This window comes from Microcaecilia unicolor, chromosome 5 (genome assembly GCF_901765095.1).
Source record: "Microcaecilia unicolor chromosome 5, aMicUni1.1, whole genome shotgun sequence".
NCBI lineage: Eukaryota > Metazoa > Chordata > Amphibia > Gymnophiona > Siphonopidae > Microcaecilia > Microcaecilia unicolor.
The window spans coordinates 178,561,235-178,579,354 of NC_044035.1; the positions used below are offsets into that span (position 1 = coordinate 178,561,235).

General features: G+C 44.2%; 1 protein-coding gene across 1 annotated transcript in view; it reads left to right on the top strand.

Annotated features, from left to right (window-relative positions):
* Positions 1 to 18,120, top strand: part of FBLN7 (fibulin 7) — a 68,621-nt gene that overhangs the window by 44,784 nt on the left and 5,717 nt on the right. The window contains exons 5-6 of the mRNA XM_030204922.1: positions 310 to 450; positions 4,414 to 4,552. Of these exons, the coding sequence (XP_030060782.1) occupies positions 310 to 450; positions 4,414 to 4,552 (280 nt within the window). The remainder of the gene's footprint in view (positions 1 to 309; positions 451 to 4,413; positions 4,553 to 18,120) is intronic.

Below are 18,120 nucleotides of genomic sequence, written 5' to 3' on the forward strand. Positions count from 1 at the left end.
TGTTATTTGGGTTTAGATTAGGATTAATCGTGTTTTAAATATAAACTGTGGTAAAATACAGACAACCCTAGGGTGATTCATTAATTTTTTGTCAGTACTGTGTGTGAATGTCATGTTAACAGGATCCTAGCAGGTGAGATCCATGCAGTATTCTCCTAGTGCATCTCAGCAGAAGAGAAGACCTGCTGGTATCCCATCTGGATCCGTGCCATCAATTGTTATGGTCATCCTGTGAAGTCATGTCCTTTCACACTTGTTTCACTTTTCTGTTGGTCTGTTGATGTGTTCTTTTCTGCTCTTTGCTTGGAGATATCGATGAATGTGAGCTCTTCCAGAGCAGCAGCAGACAGATGCGAATATGTATCTATGAATGTATCAACACCCCGGGTTCATACCAGTGCAGCTGTCCCCAAGGATACATTCTGAACCATGAGCGGAACAGCTGTGAGGGTGAGTCTCTCTATATATCAGCCCTACACCCTCTCCTCTACAATCACACTGCTACACCTGTCCAATGGTATCTGTTGACTGCTGAACCAACACAGCAGCAGTAAGTACATTCCTACTTGTCTCCCTTTCTCCTTCCTGCTTTCTCTTTCATACTAACAGCATTATGCCTGCATACAAGGGTAACTTCTGTAAAACACCAACCAGGTGAGCGTTGAGAGACCCACTGAGTGCTTTCACCTTTCGAGCCAGTGCCAGATTTAATCCTGCTTCTATTTTTCCAACTCATGTCAATACATTTCTAGTTTCTTGGTATGACTGTGGATGTGCTAAGCAGTGACTGGTGAAAAAGTGTCATTATTGCAGACATTTTCAGTATGCATAGAGGAAATCTGTTGTGTAGAAATGAGCCCCCCCCCCCCCCCCCCCCAACACACACACATTAATTACTTTGTAGATAGAGCAAATGGAAAATTTTGGGTATAATGACATTGCAAAGTGAACTTTTCTGACGTTTTTGATTCAGCAGTTTCTTTCTGCCCCGTTGGGTTTTCAGCTTAATCTATTGAGCTACAGATCCATAAATTATCACAGCTGCCTTGGTAGGTATTTTGTTGTTTGTTTGTTTTTTTTTACTCCCAGATTTGCTCAGCCATTGTATTGACCATACTTGGCCAGGAGCCAAAGATCACAGCTCCTTCTGGATCATGGTTAGCAGAAGTATGGCCACTAGGTGTAACCTATGCTAAGGCTCCCACCCTTACAGAGCTGCTGAACACTTAACTCTGCAGGATCACCAGCTAGTCCAGGGAGAAGAGGCCTAGTTCAGGAACTGAACCCAGCTCTTCCACTGAGCTGACCACTTCTGGAGGGGGGAAGGGGAACACGGGACTATTTATCCATTCTAGGGGACCTTTGAGTGTATCTATTTTGAGATGTTTATTTTTATTTTTTTTTTAAATTTTTTATTTATAACCATTTAAATTTTTACAAGCGATAAAACAACTTGCCGGAAATACAGAGAAAGTAATATATAGGAATTATTTCAGTCAGGTAATTCTATTCTCTTCCTTAGACCACTAAATAGGGAGAGTGAAACAAGACAAGGAGATCAATTAAACAGTAAACAGAAAAAAAACGTGGTATTAACCTGATTATCCCCAGATATTACTAATTTTTAAAATAAAGAAATTTAATAGAAAACAGCTAGCTAGTAAGGCATGCTACTGTGTTAGCATGCACTAATGCCTCTGACATGCGTTATTAGAAATTAAGTCGCATTGCATAACATGAGACCTGTGGCAAAATAACATTTAAGTGTCAGCACACACACTAACAAGGCAACACACATTTTCTTAGCCTGCTGCATAGCAGATGTTTATGAACAGGCTCTTATAGTATCTGTTACCTCCAGATTTCACTTCCTTTTTATCCCCAACTTCCCGCCTCTCACTTCATAACTATCCAACCAAAAGCTTGTGTTCTCTCTCTATCCTTGTCCTTCCATGTTCAAATCTCCCTTCTCTTGCACAACTCAGGCTAAACCAACTCAACTTTCCTTGTGGCTTTCAAGGTTTATTCTCTAAAGCAGTTCGGGCTTTATATCAGGATCCTCCGTCCGGTTCAACTATGGGTCAATGGATTATTATCTGATTCCTTTTCTATTAATAGAGGTACCAGATAGGGTTGACCACTTTCCCATTTGCTTTTTGTATTGACCTTAGATCCATTGATATGGGAAATTCACAATAATTCAGAGATTCAAGGTGTGGAAGTTGGGCAGGAGATATTTAAAATAGCAGCTTTTGGGGATGATCTACTGGTCTACTGTATATAATAGAACCTCGAGATTTGTTTCCAGTACTCCTGCAAAGCTTTCAGGAGTATGGAGATTTTGTAGGTTTCAAGTTGAACTTTTCAAAATCTGAAGCTCTCAAGGATTCTGACTTTTTTTTGAGGATCTGGGGTGACACCTTTCCACTGAAATGGGTGATGGGGTCTTTTTGTTACTTAGGTATTTTGTTACTTATGAATCGTTCTTCGTTATATAGACTCACAGTAGGTAAGTTATTAAGGCATAGAAGGAGCCAACTGGAATGTTGTAGGCTTCTTTCTATATCTTTATTGGGGAGAATAAGCTTACTTCATATGATCATTTTTCCTTGCTGGTTCTATGTCCTTCAAACTCTGCCTATCTGCCTCCTGGATGTCTTGGCCTTTCGGCATATAGTGGGAAAGATTCCCTGGGGAGAGAAAAAAAGCTAGAACAAAGTGGGATTTTTTTTTGCTCAGTAATTGGGGTCAGGGAGGCTTGGGTGTACTGAATATAAAGTTGTATAATCAAGCATGCTTGTTGAGTTATCTCTGTGATTGGTTGCTGGGAACTGATGTGACTACGGACTTGACCTTCAAAAAGGTTTATTTTCAGCCTTGGCATTTAAACTATCTATTGCACACATTCCTGGCCTTCCAGGGTTCCGGTGGACTTCAGGACAGTATTCTGTTACGACCCCTACATCAGTTATGGAGAGTTCTTTTAAGTCTCTGACAGCAAAATCCTCATAGTAATGACCACCTCCCGATAGTGGGCATTTCTCTCATGAAACATTTGTTGTGAGAGGATGATATCCCTTGTATCAGAGAATTGCTTTGCGACCGGCAGATGATTACGCTTACTTACAGCTATCTCATTATTTTTTATCATTAGATCTGCAAGGCATGTCATGTCAATTGGGTAACAAATTATGGGGATTTTTGCAAGGAGATGCTTTGGGCGGGGCTTCCATTTCATTGACTCGTATTCAACCACCAAAGCGATATGATCTTTTGAGGATGGCTTGAGCAAGGAAGATGGGACATCCCCTAGATAACATTCACTTTATAACCTTAATAAAGGCAATTTCAGAGATAGTACATAGCGCTGAATAGCGGGAATATAAATTTTGCATTATCGATAAAGCATATTTTTCTTAAAAGCAAGCTTTTCATGCGGGGCGTGCCAATGCATCACAATGTTTGTGGACCTGTAGAAGAATTATGGATTTCTTGGAGGCTTTAGTCCAAGTACGTAACGGACATAACACAACTCTTCCATTGTACAATTCCCTAATGTGACTGTGCCACATGAACTTTATCTTACCACAATATCACTTTGTATTTGTTTACACCAGAGTCTGCAAACGCCTCTCCGGTACTATGTAAGCCACATTGAGCCTACAAATAGGTGGGAAAATGTGGGATACAAATGTAACAAATAAATAAATCTACTATGGATCATAGGTCTTAATATACAGCTGCCCAGTACTGGTATTCTCTTTAATGACCCTAGTTTATATGGGGTCAGGGACAGGGAGTAAAACAGTTTTTGAGTAAGGCATATATGGTGGGAGGAAAATGTATTCTTAATCATTGGCTACAAGATCAACCTCCATCCTTTTGGTACTGGAGGAACAAGTTACATGCCTTGATGTTGTGGAAATCATATGGGGTACAGCGTCATCCTTAAATGGCAAAAGATTTCCTCTCCATCTGCTTTAAGAGAGACCAATTTACCTCCAATCCGTCTCTCCTAAAGCACTTAGTCATGGCATTAAACGGATTCCAAGAAGCACATCATGGCCATTATTAGAGCAACTAGTGCTCCTGGGGGGAGGGGGGGTTGGGTTAGGGGCAGGGCCAATATTGGGTTATCTAACTAGTGGCTGTGGGTTATAAAGAGCCAAGACCATATGGCCATATTGGGTTTCCTTTTTCGTAGCTCAGTAATACAGGCACTGGGAGAAGGATTTGGGGTTGAGGAGTGGATTTCTGGGGGGGGGGGGGTTGTCTAAATGTTTGATGCATTTGACATTGTAACTAAGTATTGCCTGTGGCTCTGTTTCTGTCTTGTGTATCCTTTCAATAAAAAGATTTAAAGTTAATCCTATCTGTTATATTTATGACTGGTTGACTTACTTCCTCTGCTAGATATTGATGAGTGTTCCATAAACCAGCACAACTGCAGCCACAGTGAGAACTGTGTGAACGTGTATGGGGGATTCAGGTGTGTGCGTCCAGAGTGCCCCAAGACACGACTGAACACCAGCTACGTTAAGACATCACACTTGTAAGTACTTCTTGCCCAGCTGCATGGGCAAACCATTCTTGCACTGTAAGCAAGATGTATGGTGGGAAAGAAAGGCATACTTGATAGTGTTTAGATTAATTCCTGGCCTGGACTTTACCGAGGACAGAGTGGCATGGTGCTCACAACACAGACAGCAAGAAAAGCACAATGGGCCCCAAGAATTGGAGTGGATAAAAGGCTTTATTAAAGGACCCAACACAAACTGTTTGCGCGATGTGTCTGCATCAGGGGTCAGCTAGATACTTTCTCCAACATCATCAACAAATGTAACCAGGGCTTTTTTTGAGGGGGTACTGAGTACTGGCACCTTTTCTATTGTCTTCTAAAAATTGACTCATGGACCTCAAGTTTTAATGAAATAGCTCAGGCTCTACACACCAATTCTGTCTTGTCATAGATTCTGTGACTGGTTGCAGGGAGCCTGGCTATTGTGGGGAGGGTCCCTCAGCAATCACCCCCACTCTTGAAGGGAGGCTTAGCATTTGAGTACTGGCACCTTTTTCGCTAGAAAAAATGCACTGAATGTAACAAAACAACCCAGAAGAAGCAGGGAGTGAGCTGGATTCTAAAGTAACACAAGAAATGTGGTTCGCATTACATATGTTCAGTGTTGGGAATTTACTCCTGAAGAAGCTTAAAAAAGCAAAACAGGCAGCTCCATTGAGACTTTAGCAAGATAAGTTCCCTGCTTGAATTATATTTATTTTAATAAGGATATAAAATTAAAATAAAAGTATTGGATATGTCATAATAAATGTATATCGATATTTAGATTTTTTGACCAATGATTGATTCGTCTGAGATAGATTCTATTTCATTCGTTTAGTGATGAACCACCACTGAGGTCTTTTTTCCCTCTTTTGCTTGGAAGTTTGTAGACTGCATATTAATCTTATTTGAATTAATAAATAAACATGGACAAAAAAGTTGTAGACTGTATATTGATTTCTGCTCAGTTTGAGTGGGTCCTTTATTAAAGCCTTTTCTCCATTCCAATTCTTGAGGCCCATTTTGCTTTCCTTGCTGTGCTTCATTCACTGTGCTTTTGATTCCCTCTGTCCTGTTACTTTATTCACAATACAGACTGCATAAAGAAAAAAAAATAAGAACCACAGAATAGAGCAATAAAACAAAAAGACTTTCAGGTGCAATAAAACAAAATGTCAATGATACATTACTATTGAGAAATATATATTTTAACATAGAAGCCAAATAGGCTGACAATCAAACAAAGTTATATATTCACCAGCAGTCTATGAACATATACTGTAGCTTCAAGTATAATTTTTTAATGATACAGACAGTAACTGAAGAGCCCAATATTATCTGTATAATATGGGAGTGGGTTTGGAGTGGAGTTTGGTATTTATGTGCGTGCTGCATTTAGGCATTCCCAGGGGCATAGTTTGAGTGAAGCAGGAGCAAAGTTGCGATACAGCTGCAACTTCTATAAAATACATGAGTAGATACATTTACACCTGCTTCAGAGCAGTTGTGTGTGTTAGAATTTGCACTCTACTGGTGATTGGTTCTGGGTGCCTTTAAAGAGGCTCATTAAAAAAAAAAACATAGACTTACAAAGTTCCACAGATTAGTGAGGGATCTTTTTACTAAGCTGCGGGAAAAAGGGCCCTGCGGCAGGGGCGTAGCCACGGGTGGGCCCGGGCGGGCCTGGGCCCATCCATTTTTATCCCAGGCCCACCCAGAGCAGAAAACCAGCCACTATCAGTCCCTCCCTCCTCCGTTGTTGCAGCTTCAGCAGTGACGAATCGGCAGCATCCAAAGATCTGCAGCGCGGGACCAGCCACTTACCCACTAACAGCTCTGCACAGCGTTCCAACTCCAAGTCCCGCCCCTTAAGACACAAACATCCTGTTTCCGACACAGAGAAACAGGACGTTTGTATTCTAAGGGGCGGGACTAAGAGTCGGGATGCTGCAAATCTGTTAGCGGGCATGCGGCTGGTCCCATGCTGCAGTATGAGGAATGGATGACATCTCCCCACAGATGTTCGGGTGATCCGGAAGCAAGCACTAATGAAGGTCCAGCAGGGTTGCAGGAGAAAGGAGCTGCTGCAGTGAATGGAAGATAAGAGAGCTGAAGGGAGAGAGAGGGGAAGGGGGGAGGGGTGGATGGCTTGAAAATATGTCCTAGATCGTGTAAGGGCACCAGAGTTGGGGAATAAAGACATCGGAGGGTGGAGAAATAAAGAGGAGATGCTAGATTGGGTTGGGGGAATAAAAAGCTTATAGAGAAGGAATGTTAGACTTGAAGAAAGGAATGAGAGAGGATTCTACACACAGGGAGAGACTGGACAGAGAGAGGGCATGCTCGGGGGGGGGGGGTAGAATTCTGGCCACAGGGAGGGGCAGATCACAGAGAGGGGGTGCTGGGTATGAGGGAAGGAATGGGGGAGATCCTTGCCATGGGGAGTGACAGATCACTGAGAAGGGGTGCTGGGCATGAGGGAAGGAATGGGGGAGATCCTGGCCACACTGGATCACGGGAGAGGGGGCAAAAGGAAAGAGAGAGTGACAGGAAGATGCTGGGAGGGGGTGAAGGGTGAGGAGAAGAGAGGGAGCAGATGCTGGGCTAGAAGGGTGGAGGGAGAGAGACATTGGGAAATGTGGAACCATGTAGGAGAGGCCAAGGGGGTGGCAAGGAAATGAACGCAAGGAGGATGGTGATTACAGGGGAAAGAAATATGGTAAGGGGGAATAGATTGAAGGGAATGGATGGCTGGGGAAGTAGAGAGATGAGGAATAGGAGAACTAGTGGGTGAAAAGGAATCTGACAGGTATCTGAAAAGTAAAATAAAGGAAAAGGGGTTAGATAGGATAAAATTTGGGTGGACAGAGAGCAGAAAAGAAAAAAAAAGAGAGGAAAGAGCTAAAATGGAAAGGTCAATATGTCAGAGGCAAGTGAAGTGAGGGAATGGAACAAGAGAGGAGAAAATGACAAATGGACAGCAGCTGCTTGAAGGAGAAATAGCAGAAAGATAGGAAAGTTCAAAAGAGAAACTGGATCAACATGATGGAAAAAGAAAATGACCAGACAACAAAGGTAGAAAAGGCATTTTATTTTGAATCTTAACTGAAATATGATAGCTTGAGAAATGTGCATAGCGCATGTCACTTTATTGTGTTCAGTAGAAAAAGACATATATTTCTATTTTTATTTCTCCACTGTTGCAGTATGGTATCCAGCTAGTTGCCACCCACCAATTCCTGCCTGGACAATTCCCTCCTAGGACGTTTACCTAAGGTGGACAATTCCCTCCTAGGTCTGTTCCCCCCTGGCTAGTTCTTACTGGCATGTAGTTTTGTTTTTTTGTGTTAATGTTTTACTGGGGGGGGGGGGGGGGTTCTTATGCATCGTATTTTTTTATGAGGAGTGTTGTTGCGTGTCGTGGATGTGTTGGTAATATTTTGTGTAAGTTTTTATATATAATATTTTATGCTCTGTGTCAATTTGGATTTTGGCTTATTTTAATTTTTTTGGTGTGGTGTGGCATGTTAAAGGTAATATTTGAGTGGGGGGGCATTACACCCCCCCAAACAAAAACTATCTGGAAGAGGAAAGAGAAGGAGATAAATTTAAGACTGTGATGTTTCATGATTGTTAAGGGTGGGAATTGTCCACCCTGGAGCAGTGGGAATTGGTTAGGTGGTAATTGTCCTAGGTGCGAACTGACCTAGAACCTGCAGTATATGCCAAGGTTCCCAGTTCAATTTTTTGTCTACATATTTTTATTTCTAATTTGTGATCACTTGTTCTGTATTTGGTGAGGGTCTGTTGGTGTGATTGCAATGGCAGGTGGGGAGATTGGAGGGGAGAAAGGGAGAAGAGGGAATTAGGGGGGGGGGGGGGAACCTTCTTTATTTTCTGCCCTGGGTCCTAGCATGTCAAACACCAGTCTTGACCTTTGCTGTGGCTGGAGGGGATCCCTAAGCCCCATAAGCTGAAGACCTCCTTTGACGGCAGCCAAAACTTTCTTCTACTAAGCTTAGCAGGCGGCGGCAACATCCTCGAGTCACCAATAACTAAGCACACCTGGGGTGCCGGCATCAGTAGCTCAAGGAGTTGCTGCTGCTGCCTGCCAAGTTTGGTAAAATGGAGTTCTGGCCGTCTTCAGAAGAAATCTTCAGCTGATAGTGCTTGGGGATCCTCATGAGCTAAAGTGTTTCTGTTTCTATTTTGAGTTGGGAGGTGCTGGGGGAGAGATGGAGAATAGGGGGAGGAAGGGGGCGGGGCAGAGAAAAAATTTTGTGCCCACCCACTTTGGGCTCAGGCCCACCCAAAATTGGCTGTCTGGCTACGCCACTGCCCTGCGGTAGCGGTGGAGGCCGTTTTTCCCGCGTGCTAGGGCCCTTTTTAATGCAGCAGGTATAAAGCCCCCCCCCCCCAAAAAAAAATGGCCATGTGACATAACTCTTACCATGTAGCCATGTGGCAGAGAGCACTTTCTGCCACCTAAGGGCTCCCACGGTAACCGGGCAGCGCACAGTGATGCCTGATTACCGTGGGTTAGTGCTACACTAGAAAAATGTTTTTTCCCGCATGCAAGAAATGGCGCACACTTAAGCCAAAACTACTGCCGGCAACCACATTAGTTGAGCGGTAGTTCCAATTTAGCATGCGGTAATCCTGCATTGGGCTTACCAATATTTTAGGGGCCTCTATGTAACTTGAATATTTTTCTCACATTTTGGGATGTGTCACTATTTTATAAAGGCAGCATAGGTGACTTTGGTGCTCATTTTCAAAGCACAGAGACTTAAAACACTCGTCAAAAAGATGCACATCAAAATCTCTTAAGGGTACATTTTTCTGTTTTTTAAAAAAATTAATTTTGGACCATCAAAAGAGAGAAGTGATGATTTATTGAAGTTATATGGTTGTTTGGTGGCATGTGTCTCTTCTAATTCCTCCACCTCCTCTTATGAGACATCTTCTTTGTTAAGCCTAGCTGACTTAGGGCAACAGCTCTCTGTGTGCTGCATCGCCAGTAGGGGCACTTTCGATATGATATCTAAGTCTGAATAGCGAATATAGCAATTTTTGAAACAGCAAAACACGTCATTTTATTTTTCAAAAATGGCCAATTGCTAGATGTTTTTGTGCTCTGTGCATTTATCTTTTTGGTCTATTTTTGAAAAAAAAAAAAGTCCAAATGAAAAATGCACAAAATCAAGCCATTGGGATGTAGGAGGAGCCAGCATTCTTAGTAGATTAGATTGGCCACACAGTCATCCCAGCAGAGCAGTGGGACAAAGCTTCAGATACATATCTCACTATTACCCCCTTATATTGTATGGGGAGCCCTCCAAAACCAACCAAGAACCTACTGTATCACTAAAATAGCCTTTATGATTTAACGTTTTTATTGATAACATTTCAAAGATAGTACATCCAATAATACGAATACACTGAAAACCAAGACGGATCTTGGGTATCATTATACAAGTTAGCGTATTTTGCCATCAGGCATTTAACTTTTTATCCCTATCCCACCCCCCTATATTTAACTTCATTCTGTTCATTTGCTCAGAAATCAGAAAATACAAACATCATTTTGCAGTTAACAACAATACTATATAACAAATGACTATCTGGTCTTCATATATCTGCAATTGTTATGGATTCTCCTCCCCTCTCCCTCCTCCCCTCTCTCCCTCATCCCTCGGGAGTGGAATATGCTAAACAACACAACCACCATGTTAGAGCCAGTAATCAGCTTCCAAACGGTTACATTGCAAAGGGCAAGGACCATCTTGTCTGCAAACTCCAGAAATCTCTCTATGGTCTCAAGCAGTCAGCCAGAGCTTGGAACGGCAAAATAAATAAAATCTTGCTAGAGCAATTGTTCATGAGACGCAAGACTGACCAATGCCTGTATTCCAAGTTTAAGGATGGAAAATGGATGTATTTATTACCATATGTGGATGATTTGATCATTGTCCATGAAAAAAGTGCAGACATTTCAAGGCTAAGTGAAATTTTTAACTGGCACTTCACTAGGAGAAGTGACATACTACTAGGAATCCATATTCAACTGTAAGAAGATGGGAGATCTCTTCTGAATCAGTCTGCAAAGATCAGCACAATACTCAGACAATTTGGTATGTCAGAGATGAAAGATGCATCAACACCAATAGATGCATCATATCTGAAATTGGAAGGAGAGGATGATCTACCAAGCAATAAACAATACAGACAAGCAGTGGGGGTACTTTTATATGTCACAACCACTGCTCGGCCAGATATTGCAGTGATGATGTCTCATCTGTGTAAATGTGTCAGTAAACCTCTTCAAAGAGACTGGAATGCCATTAAAAGAGTCATGCAGTACTTTAATCGCACTCAGGACTTGAGTCTAAAACTGTCAGCAAATGGGGATCTTGAGCTCAAAGGATATGTCAACTCTGATTGGGCCAGTGATGCCAACAACCATAACTCAACAAGTGGCTACTTGTTTAAGCTTGATGACAGTCTGATCTCATGGTCCAGTAAAAGGCAATTGACAGTTGTCATCAACAGAAGCAGAATACATTTCAGTGGCCTACGCAAGCCAAAAACTTGTTTGGCAGCGTCAGCTGCTTCAGGATCTCGAGGAGTCAATTGCTCAGCCAACAATCTTATTAAGGACAATCAAGGATGTATAAAACTGGCAAACACTGAAAAAATAAATAGCCAGAACCAAGCATATTGATGTCAAGCATGACTATCACCATGACCTAGTGGAACCAGATGTGATTGTGCTTGAATACTGTGAGACCTGATAATATGCTGACAGATGTTATGACTAAACCAATACCAAGGCCAAGTTTGAAAATATAAGATCCATATTGGGACTTATCTGAGAAGCTGTTATTGAGTAGTGGCATTAGACATGTATTGTTAATGCAGTCTGTGTTAGCAACAACAGTTCTCAGTGCTGTGTGGAATCTGTGTGTGTCAGTGTAATGCTACTGTCTTTGGATAGCATGAAGATACAGGAGTGCCCCCACCCTGTTATGAGTGAGTATGTTAGAGAGATCAGCGTGGAAGGAAAACATGTGCTCTGAAATCTCCATTTTGTTATCAAAATCAAATCAAAATTAAATCAGATCTTGTATAGCACTAAAATCCCCTTACCAAGGTTCAGTGCGGTTTACATAATAGGTATGACAAAGTAGAAACTGTTAAAGTGTATGCATGAGACGAAAGAATCTTATAAGAAAATTAGATGAAAAATATGAAGAGTCAGGCATTGTAATGATTGTTATGAAACAGACTTAGGGAAGAGAAAGGTTTTTAGCCTCTTCCGGAAGCTAAGGTAGATACAGTGGAGGAAATAAGTATTTGATCCCTTGCTGATTTTGTAAGTTTGCCCACTGACAAAGACATGAGCAGCCCATAATTGAAGGGTAGGTTATTGGTAACAGTGAGAGATAGCACATCACAAATTAAATCCGGAAAATCACATTGTGGAAAGTATATGAATTTATTTGCATTCTGCAGAGGGAAATAAGTATTTAATCCCTCTGGCAAACAAGACCTAATACTTGGTGGCAAAACCCTTGTTGGCAAGCACAGCGGTCAGACGTCTTCTGTAGTTGATGATGAGGTTTGCACACATGTCAGGAGGAATTTTGGTCCACTCCTCTTTGCAGATCATCTCTAAATCATTAAGAGTTCTGGGCTGTCGCTTGGCAACTCGCAGCTTCAGCTCCCTCCATAAGTTTTCAATGGGATTAAGGTCTGGTGACTGGCTAGGCCACTCCATGACCCTAATGTGCTTCTTCCTGAGCCACTCTTTTGTTGCCTTGGCTGTATGTTTTGGGTCATTGTCGTGCTGGAAGACCCAGCCACGACCCATTTTTAAGGCCCTGGCGGAGGGAAGGAGGTTGTCACTCAGAATTGTACGGTACATGGCCCCATCCATTCTCCCATTGATGCGGTGAAGTAGTCCTGTGCCCTTAGCAGAGAAACACCCCCAAAACATAACATTTCCACCTCCATGCTTGACAGTGGGGACGGTGTTCTTTGGGTCATAGGCAGCATTTCTCTTCCTCCAAACACGGCGAGTTGAGTTCATGCCAAAGAGCTCAATTTTTGTCTCATCTGACCACAGCACCTTCTCCCAATCACTCTCGGCATCATCCAGGTGTTCACTGGCAAACTTCAGACGGGCCGTCACATGTGCCTTCCGGAGCAGGGGGACCTTGCGGGCACTGCAGGATTGCAATCCGTTATGTCGTAATGTGTTACCAATGGTTTTCGTGGTGACAGTGGTCCCAGCTGCCTTGAGATCATTGCAAGTTCCCCCCTTGTAGTTGTAGGCTGATTTCTAACCTTCCTCATGATCAAGGATACCCCACGAGGTGAGATTTTGCGTGGAGCCCCAGATCTTTGTCGATTGACAGTCATTTTGTACTTCTTCCATTTTCTTACTATGGCACCAACAGTTGTCTCCTTCTCGCCCAGCGTCTTACTGATGGTTTTGTAGCCCATTCCAGCCTTGTGCAGGTGTATGATCTTGTCCCTGACATCCTTAGACAGCTCCTTGCTCTTGGCCATTTTGTAGAGGTTAGAGTCTGACTGATTCACTGAGTCTGTGGACAGGTGTCTTTCATACAGGTGACCATTGCCGACAGCTGTCTGTCATGCAGGTAACGAGTTGATTTGGAGCATCTACCTGGTCTGTAGGGGCCAGATCTCTTACTGGTTGGTGGGGGATCAAATACTTATTTCCCTCTGCAGAATGCAAATAAATTCATATACTTTCCACAATGTGATTTTCCGGATTAAATTTGTGATGTGCTATCTCTCACTGTTACCAATAACCTACCCTTCAATTATGGGCTGCTCATGTCTTTGTCAGTGGGCAAACTTACAAAATCAGCAAGGGATCAAATACTTATTTCCCCCACTGTATTATCTGTTCTGATGGCAATAAGTACAGAGTTCCACATTGTAACTCCAAATACAGGGAATAGAGAGCCAAAGATCTTATGATATTGGATTGTCTTATGAAACGGTGTCGCTAGCATCAATTGTTCTTTTAGTCTGTTGGACTGAGCCAAACCCAGTGAAGCCACTTTAGTTAGCAATTCTGATGTAAAACCTTGTAAGATTTGAAAATCTGAACAGGCAGTTTTAAACCTGATTCTATATATGTGAAGCCAGTGAAGTTTGATAAGAAAAGATGAAACACTAATATATATATTCAGTTTGAGTATTAGTCTGGAGGCAGTGTTCTGTATGATCTGCAATTTTTTTCTGATACTGACACTTAATACCAACCAAGAAATAAGACATTACAGTAATCCAGATGTGGTAGGTTTAGCATTTGAACCAGCAGAGCAAAGACTTTTTGGTCAAAGAGAGATCTGATTAGATGAAGCTGTCTCATTTTGATTAGAGATTTCTTCCATAGGAAGTGACGTCACCGTGGAAGATGGCGGCTTAAAAATTCAGCTCCCACTCACCGGAGCAAAGAAACATGAGTTCTCCCGTTAATCGAGCCCTCCTAGTGCGATCTGTGCCCCCAATGATAGAATAAGGGGTGGCAATCCGAGCGGTGATGAGCACGCAAGCGGAACTCAGCCAATTTGGCTTCAAAGGCGGAATGGCGGCAAACCGCGTGGCGGGCCCGGAAAACCCGCCCGAGCGCTCCCGCAAGCTGACGGACGGTGAGTCCCAGCAAAGTCTGTGCCTCTTTGGGGAGGATCAAGAGCACACAACCGCGGATCCGCTAGCGGAGTTAAAAGAGTGGCTGCAGGAGATCCGGGCAGATGTAAAGGCGGTCCGGGCCGAACTGGAAATGCTGGGCTCGGATCTTCGTGGAGAAATTAGAGAACTGGGAAGCCGGATGGAAGAGATGGAGACCCGAGTTGAGGACCACACGGAGGAGCTCGGATCGCTGGACCGGGCGGTCGCAGATGTCCGCTTGGGGCAACAGCAATTGGCAGACAAGATGGAGGATCTAGAGAACAGGAGCCGACGGCATAATCTGCGCTTCAGAGGCATACCTGAAACACCAGAATACGCTGATTGTGAAGCAGTGGTGCAGCAAGTGGTGAGCGCTATCTTGAAAGAAGCGGGTGCCCCGCTAGAGGCCACTACAGTTGTGCTGGAGTGCTCCCACAGATCGCTGGGCCCAACGCGGAATAACTTGCCCAAAGACATCATAGCCTGCTTCCAAGACTATAAGTTAAAGGAGAGGGTGTTCCAAGCGGCTAGACGTTTGCAAAGCTTCAAGTGGGATACCTACCAAGTGGAAATATACCAGGATCTAGCGTCTGCCACTTTAAAGCGGCGTGCGGAGCTGAAACCGATAACCCGGCGGCTGCAGGAGCTCGGCATCCGGTACCGCTGGAGGCATCCTTTTGCCCTGGTATTCTACAAAGAGGGTCGTATGCACCAAGCAAGAACACTAGCTGAAGCTAGAGCAGTTTTGCCAGAGATACAACAGGAAGCTCCCCCGGTGACTCCGGGGAAACTCAGCAGAGACAGAGCTCCGATATCCCACTCGAAATGGCAACAAGTGGGCAAAGGACAGAAGAGGCTACAACGACAGCAGTCGGCTGGCCGGCTCACATGACTGTGGGTAAGGGGACCAAATATTATGTTATCATGAGCTAGGCTTGGGCCTGGCATGAGCCAAGAATCACAAGTTTAATGGTGATATCCAATTTAAGTTTGAAACGGTTTATAGTTCAAGGGAGAACGGTTAATAAGCTGTATAGTAGTAATATGAGGGTGAGTGGAGGGGTGAGTTGCTTCCTCTATTGGATACTTCTTCAATTATGAGGGAGGATCTGTATGAACATGGGGGGAGGCGGGTGGACGGGAGGGAGGGGAGAAGAGAAGGGGGGGGTAAGGGGGAAGGAACTAATGAGTGGCGAGGAAGGTTCATAATTCCTTCTCTCGTATTGATTTTTGGCTAGGGGACACGGCGGTGATGGGTTGTGTTGGAGACCACCACATAGAGCCGCGTACGTGGTCGGATCATAGCCCGGTCCTTCTAGTTCTGCGGCCTTGGGAGGGGCGAGGGGATACCCCACAGTGGCGCCTGGATGATGCATTGCTGACTGAGGTGGCTCATGTGCTTCAATTTGAGAGGATAATTAAAGAATATATCCAATTTAACGACAATGGAGAGGTTTCCCCAGGGGTGCTGTGGGAGGGATTTAAGGCGGTGATGAGGGGTCATTTCATTGCCCTGAAAGCTCACATGCGAAAGGAAAGAACTCAGGCAGAGGAGTCAGGGCGTAGGAGACTAGCACAGCTGGAGAGGATGATAAGCAGACGGGGCAATGGGGGCTCAGACCAAGCTTTGTTAGATCAAGCACACAAACTTAGACAAGAGATCCGAGAGCTTCAATTGGCGGACATTTTAGAGCAGTTGCAGAGGGCGCGCCAGACACATTTTGAATTCGGTAACAAGACTAGTAAGCTTTTGGCACACAAACTAAAGCAGCAGGCAAAAAAAGCGTATGTTACTCAGTTGAGAGATGATAGAGGGAACCGAATAACGGATCCGGTGGCTATGCAAGCAGCTTTCAGGAGTTTCTATGAAAAACTATATACCCCGGACATCAATCCGGAGGAGGTTGAGATACAGGCCTTCTTAGACAGAGTCATACTGCCTACACTCACAGAGAGTGCTCAACATAGACTTTCCAGACCAATCGAATTAGAGGAGGTCTTACACGCAATAAAAGAATTGGCACCAAGTAAAGCTCCAGGGCCCGATGGCTTTACAAACAAATTTTATAAGACTTTTGGGCCCCTGGTAGCTCCTCTGCTGCAGAGGGTATTCAATGATCTGGAAAAACAGAGGTCTCTCCCGGAGACCTGGCATCAGGCGAATATTATAGTTATACCCAAACCGGGCAAGGACCCTCAGTTATGTAGTTCATACAGGCCAATCTCCCTCTTAGGGGTGGATTATAAAATATTCACCGCAATATTGGCGTCTCATCTACAGCAGTATCTCCCGCAATTAGTTCATGAGGATCAAGCGGGGTTCGTGCGTGAGCGTCAAACGTTCGATAACATTCGCAGGACACTGCACCTCATTCAAGCTGCCCATATGAAAAAGCTTCCGCTCTGTATAATCTCTCTGGACGCAGAGAAGGCGTTTGATAGGGTGCACTGGCTGTTCCTGTTCGCGACCTTGAGGAGGGTGGGAGTCCCAGAGGGCTTTATGCACTGGATCTCTTTATTATATAGAGCGCCCACGGCCTCGGTGAGGGTCAATGGGAGCCAGTCCCCAACGTTTGTACTGCAGCGGGGGACGAGGCAGGGATGTGCCTTGTCGCCTCTCCTTTTCGCCCTGGCTGTAGAACCGTTGGCAGCTTTTATTAGATCACACCCTGATATAGAGGGGGTACAGATGGGAGCGACTGAGTCTCAGATCCTACTGTTTGCGGACGATATCCTTCTCACTTTAGCAAACCCTAGCACATCACTCCCAATCATAGGGGTGGCCTTGCGAGACTATGGCTGGGAGCCAGGATTCAAGATTAACATGGACAAATCAGAGGCATTGAATATCACTATCCCAGAGGATCAAATAGCAAGATTGCGAGCTACTTTCCCCTTCCGGTGGGTTCCCAGAAGCATTAGATATCTAGGGGTAAACCTCACAAAACGGTTGGAGGATTTGTATGCGGCCAACTTCCCAGCAAAAGTCCGGGAGCTTTTCATGGAAATGGATAGATGGGAGGGCCTAATGATATCATGGATGGGGAGGATAAGTGCGATCAAAATGATCTTGCTGCCGAAACTGCTATATTTATTTATGGCACTTCCTATCTCTATACCTGATAAGTTCTTTAAAGGCTTACAGTGCAGGGTCTTCTCCTTTATATGGAAACGGAAGCCACCACGGGTGCACCGGTCGGTAATGCATCAGCCGAGAGCACAAGGGGGCATGGGAGTACCATCTTTTTGGCTCTACCACCAGGCGGCACACCTTCGCATATTAGCGGAGTGGATGCATGGTGGTGCAAAGGCCTGGAAGGCCATGGAGCAGACATGGTGTTATTCACACCCATTCAGAGTCATCCCCTGGCTATCTGATCGAGAGTTAAGAGAGATAACAAAGGAAATGCCACCAGTTGTTCAATGGCCACTTATGACTTGGAGTAAAATTCGTAGTAACTTTTTCCGAGGACACACACATTTTTTTACACATGACAATTCGCTATGCACCAGGATTCATCCCAGGATCCTCGGATCCCTGTTTTAGGAACTGGGAAAGAGAGGGTCTATGGGAGTTGGGACAAGTGTGGGAGGATGGGGAACTTCTAACTTTTGAGACACTGCAAGAGGAATATGGGATTCCTGCCTCCAATGCATTCCAATATCGCCAACTTAGGGACTTTATTTTGAGGCGGGCAAAGGAAGAACTGGGCTTGGAAGAAACGCAGCTGGAGAGAGCAATGGCTGGGGGTGGTGGAAGAGGGGGGGATCTCTAGGCTATACAAAGCACTCTTGTTACAATCACAACCCATTCTATACTACACATTCAGATGGGAAAAAATATTGGGGGT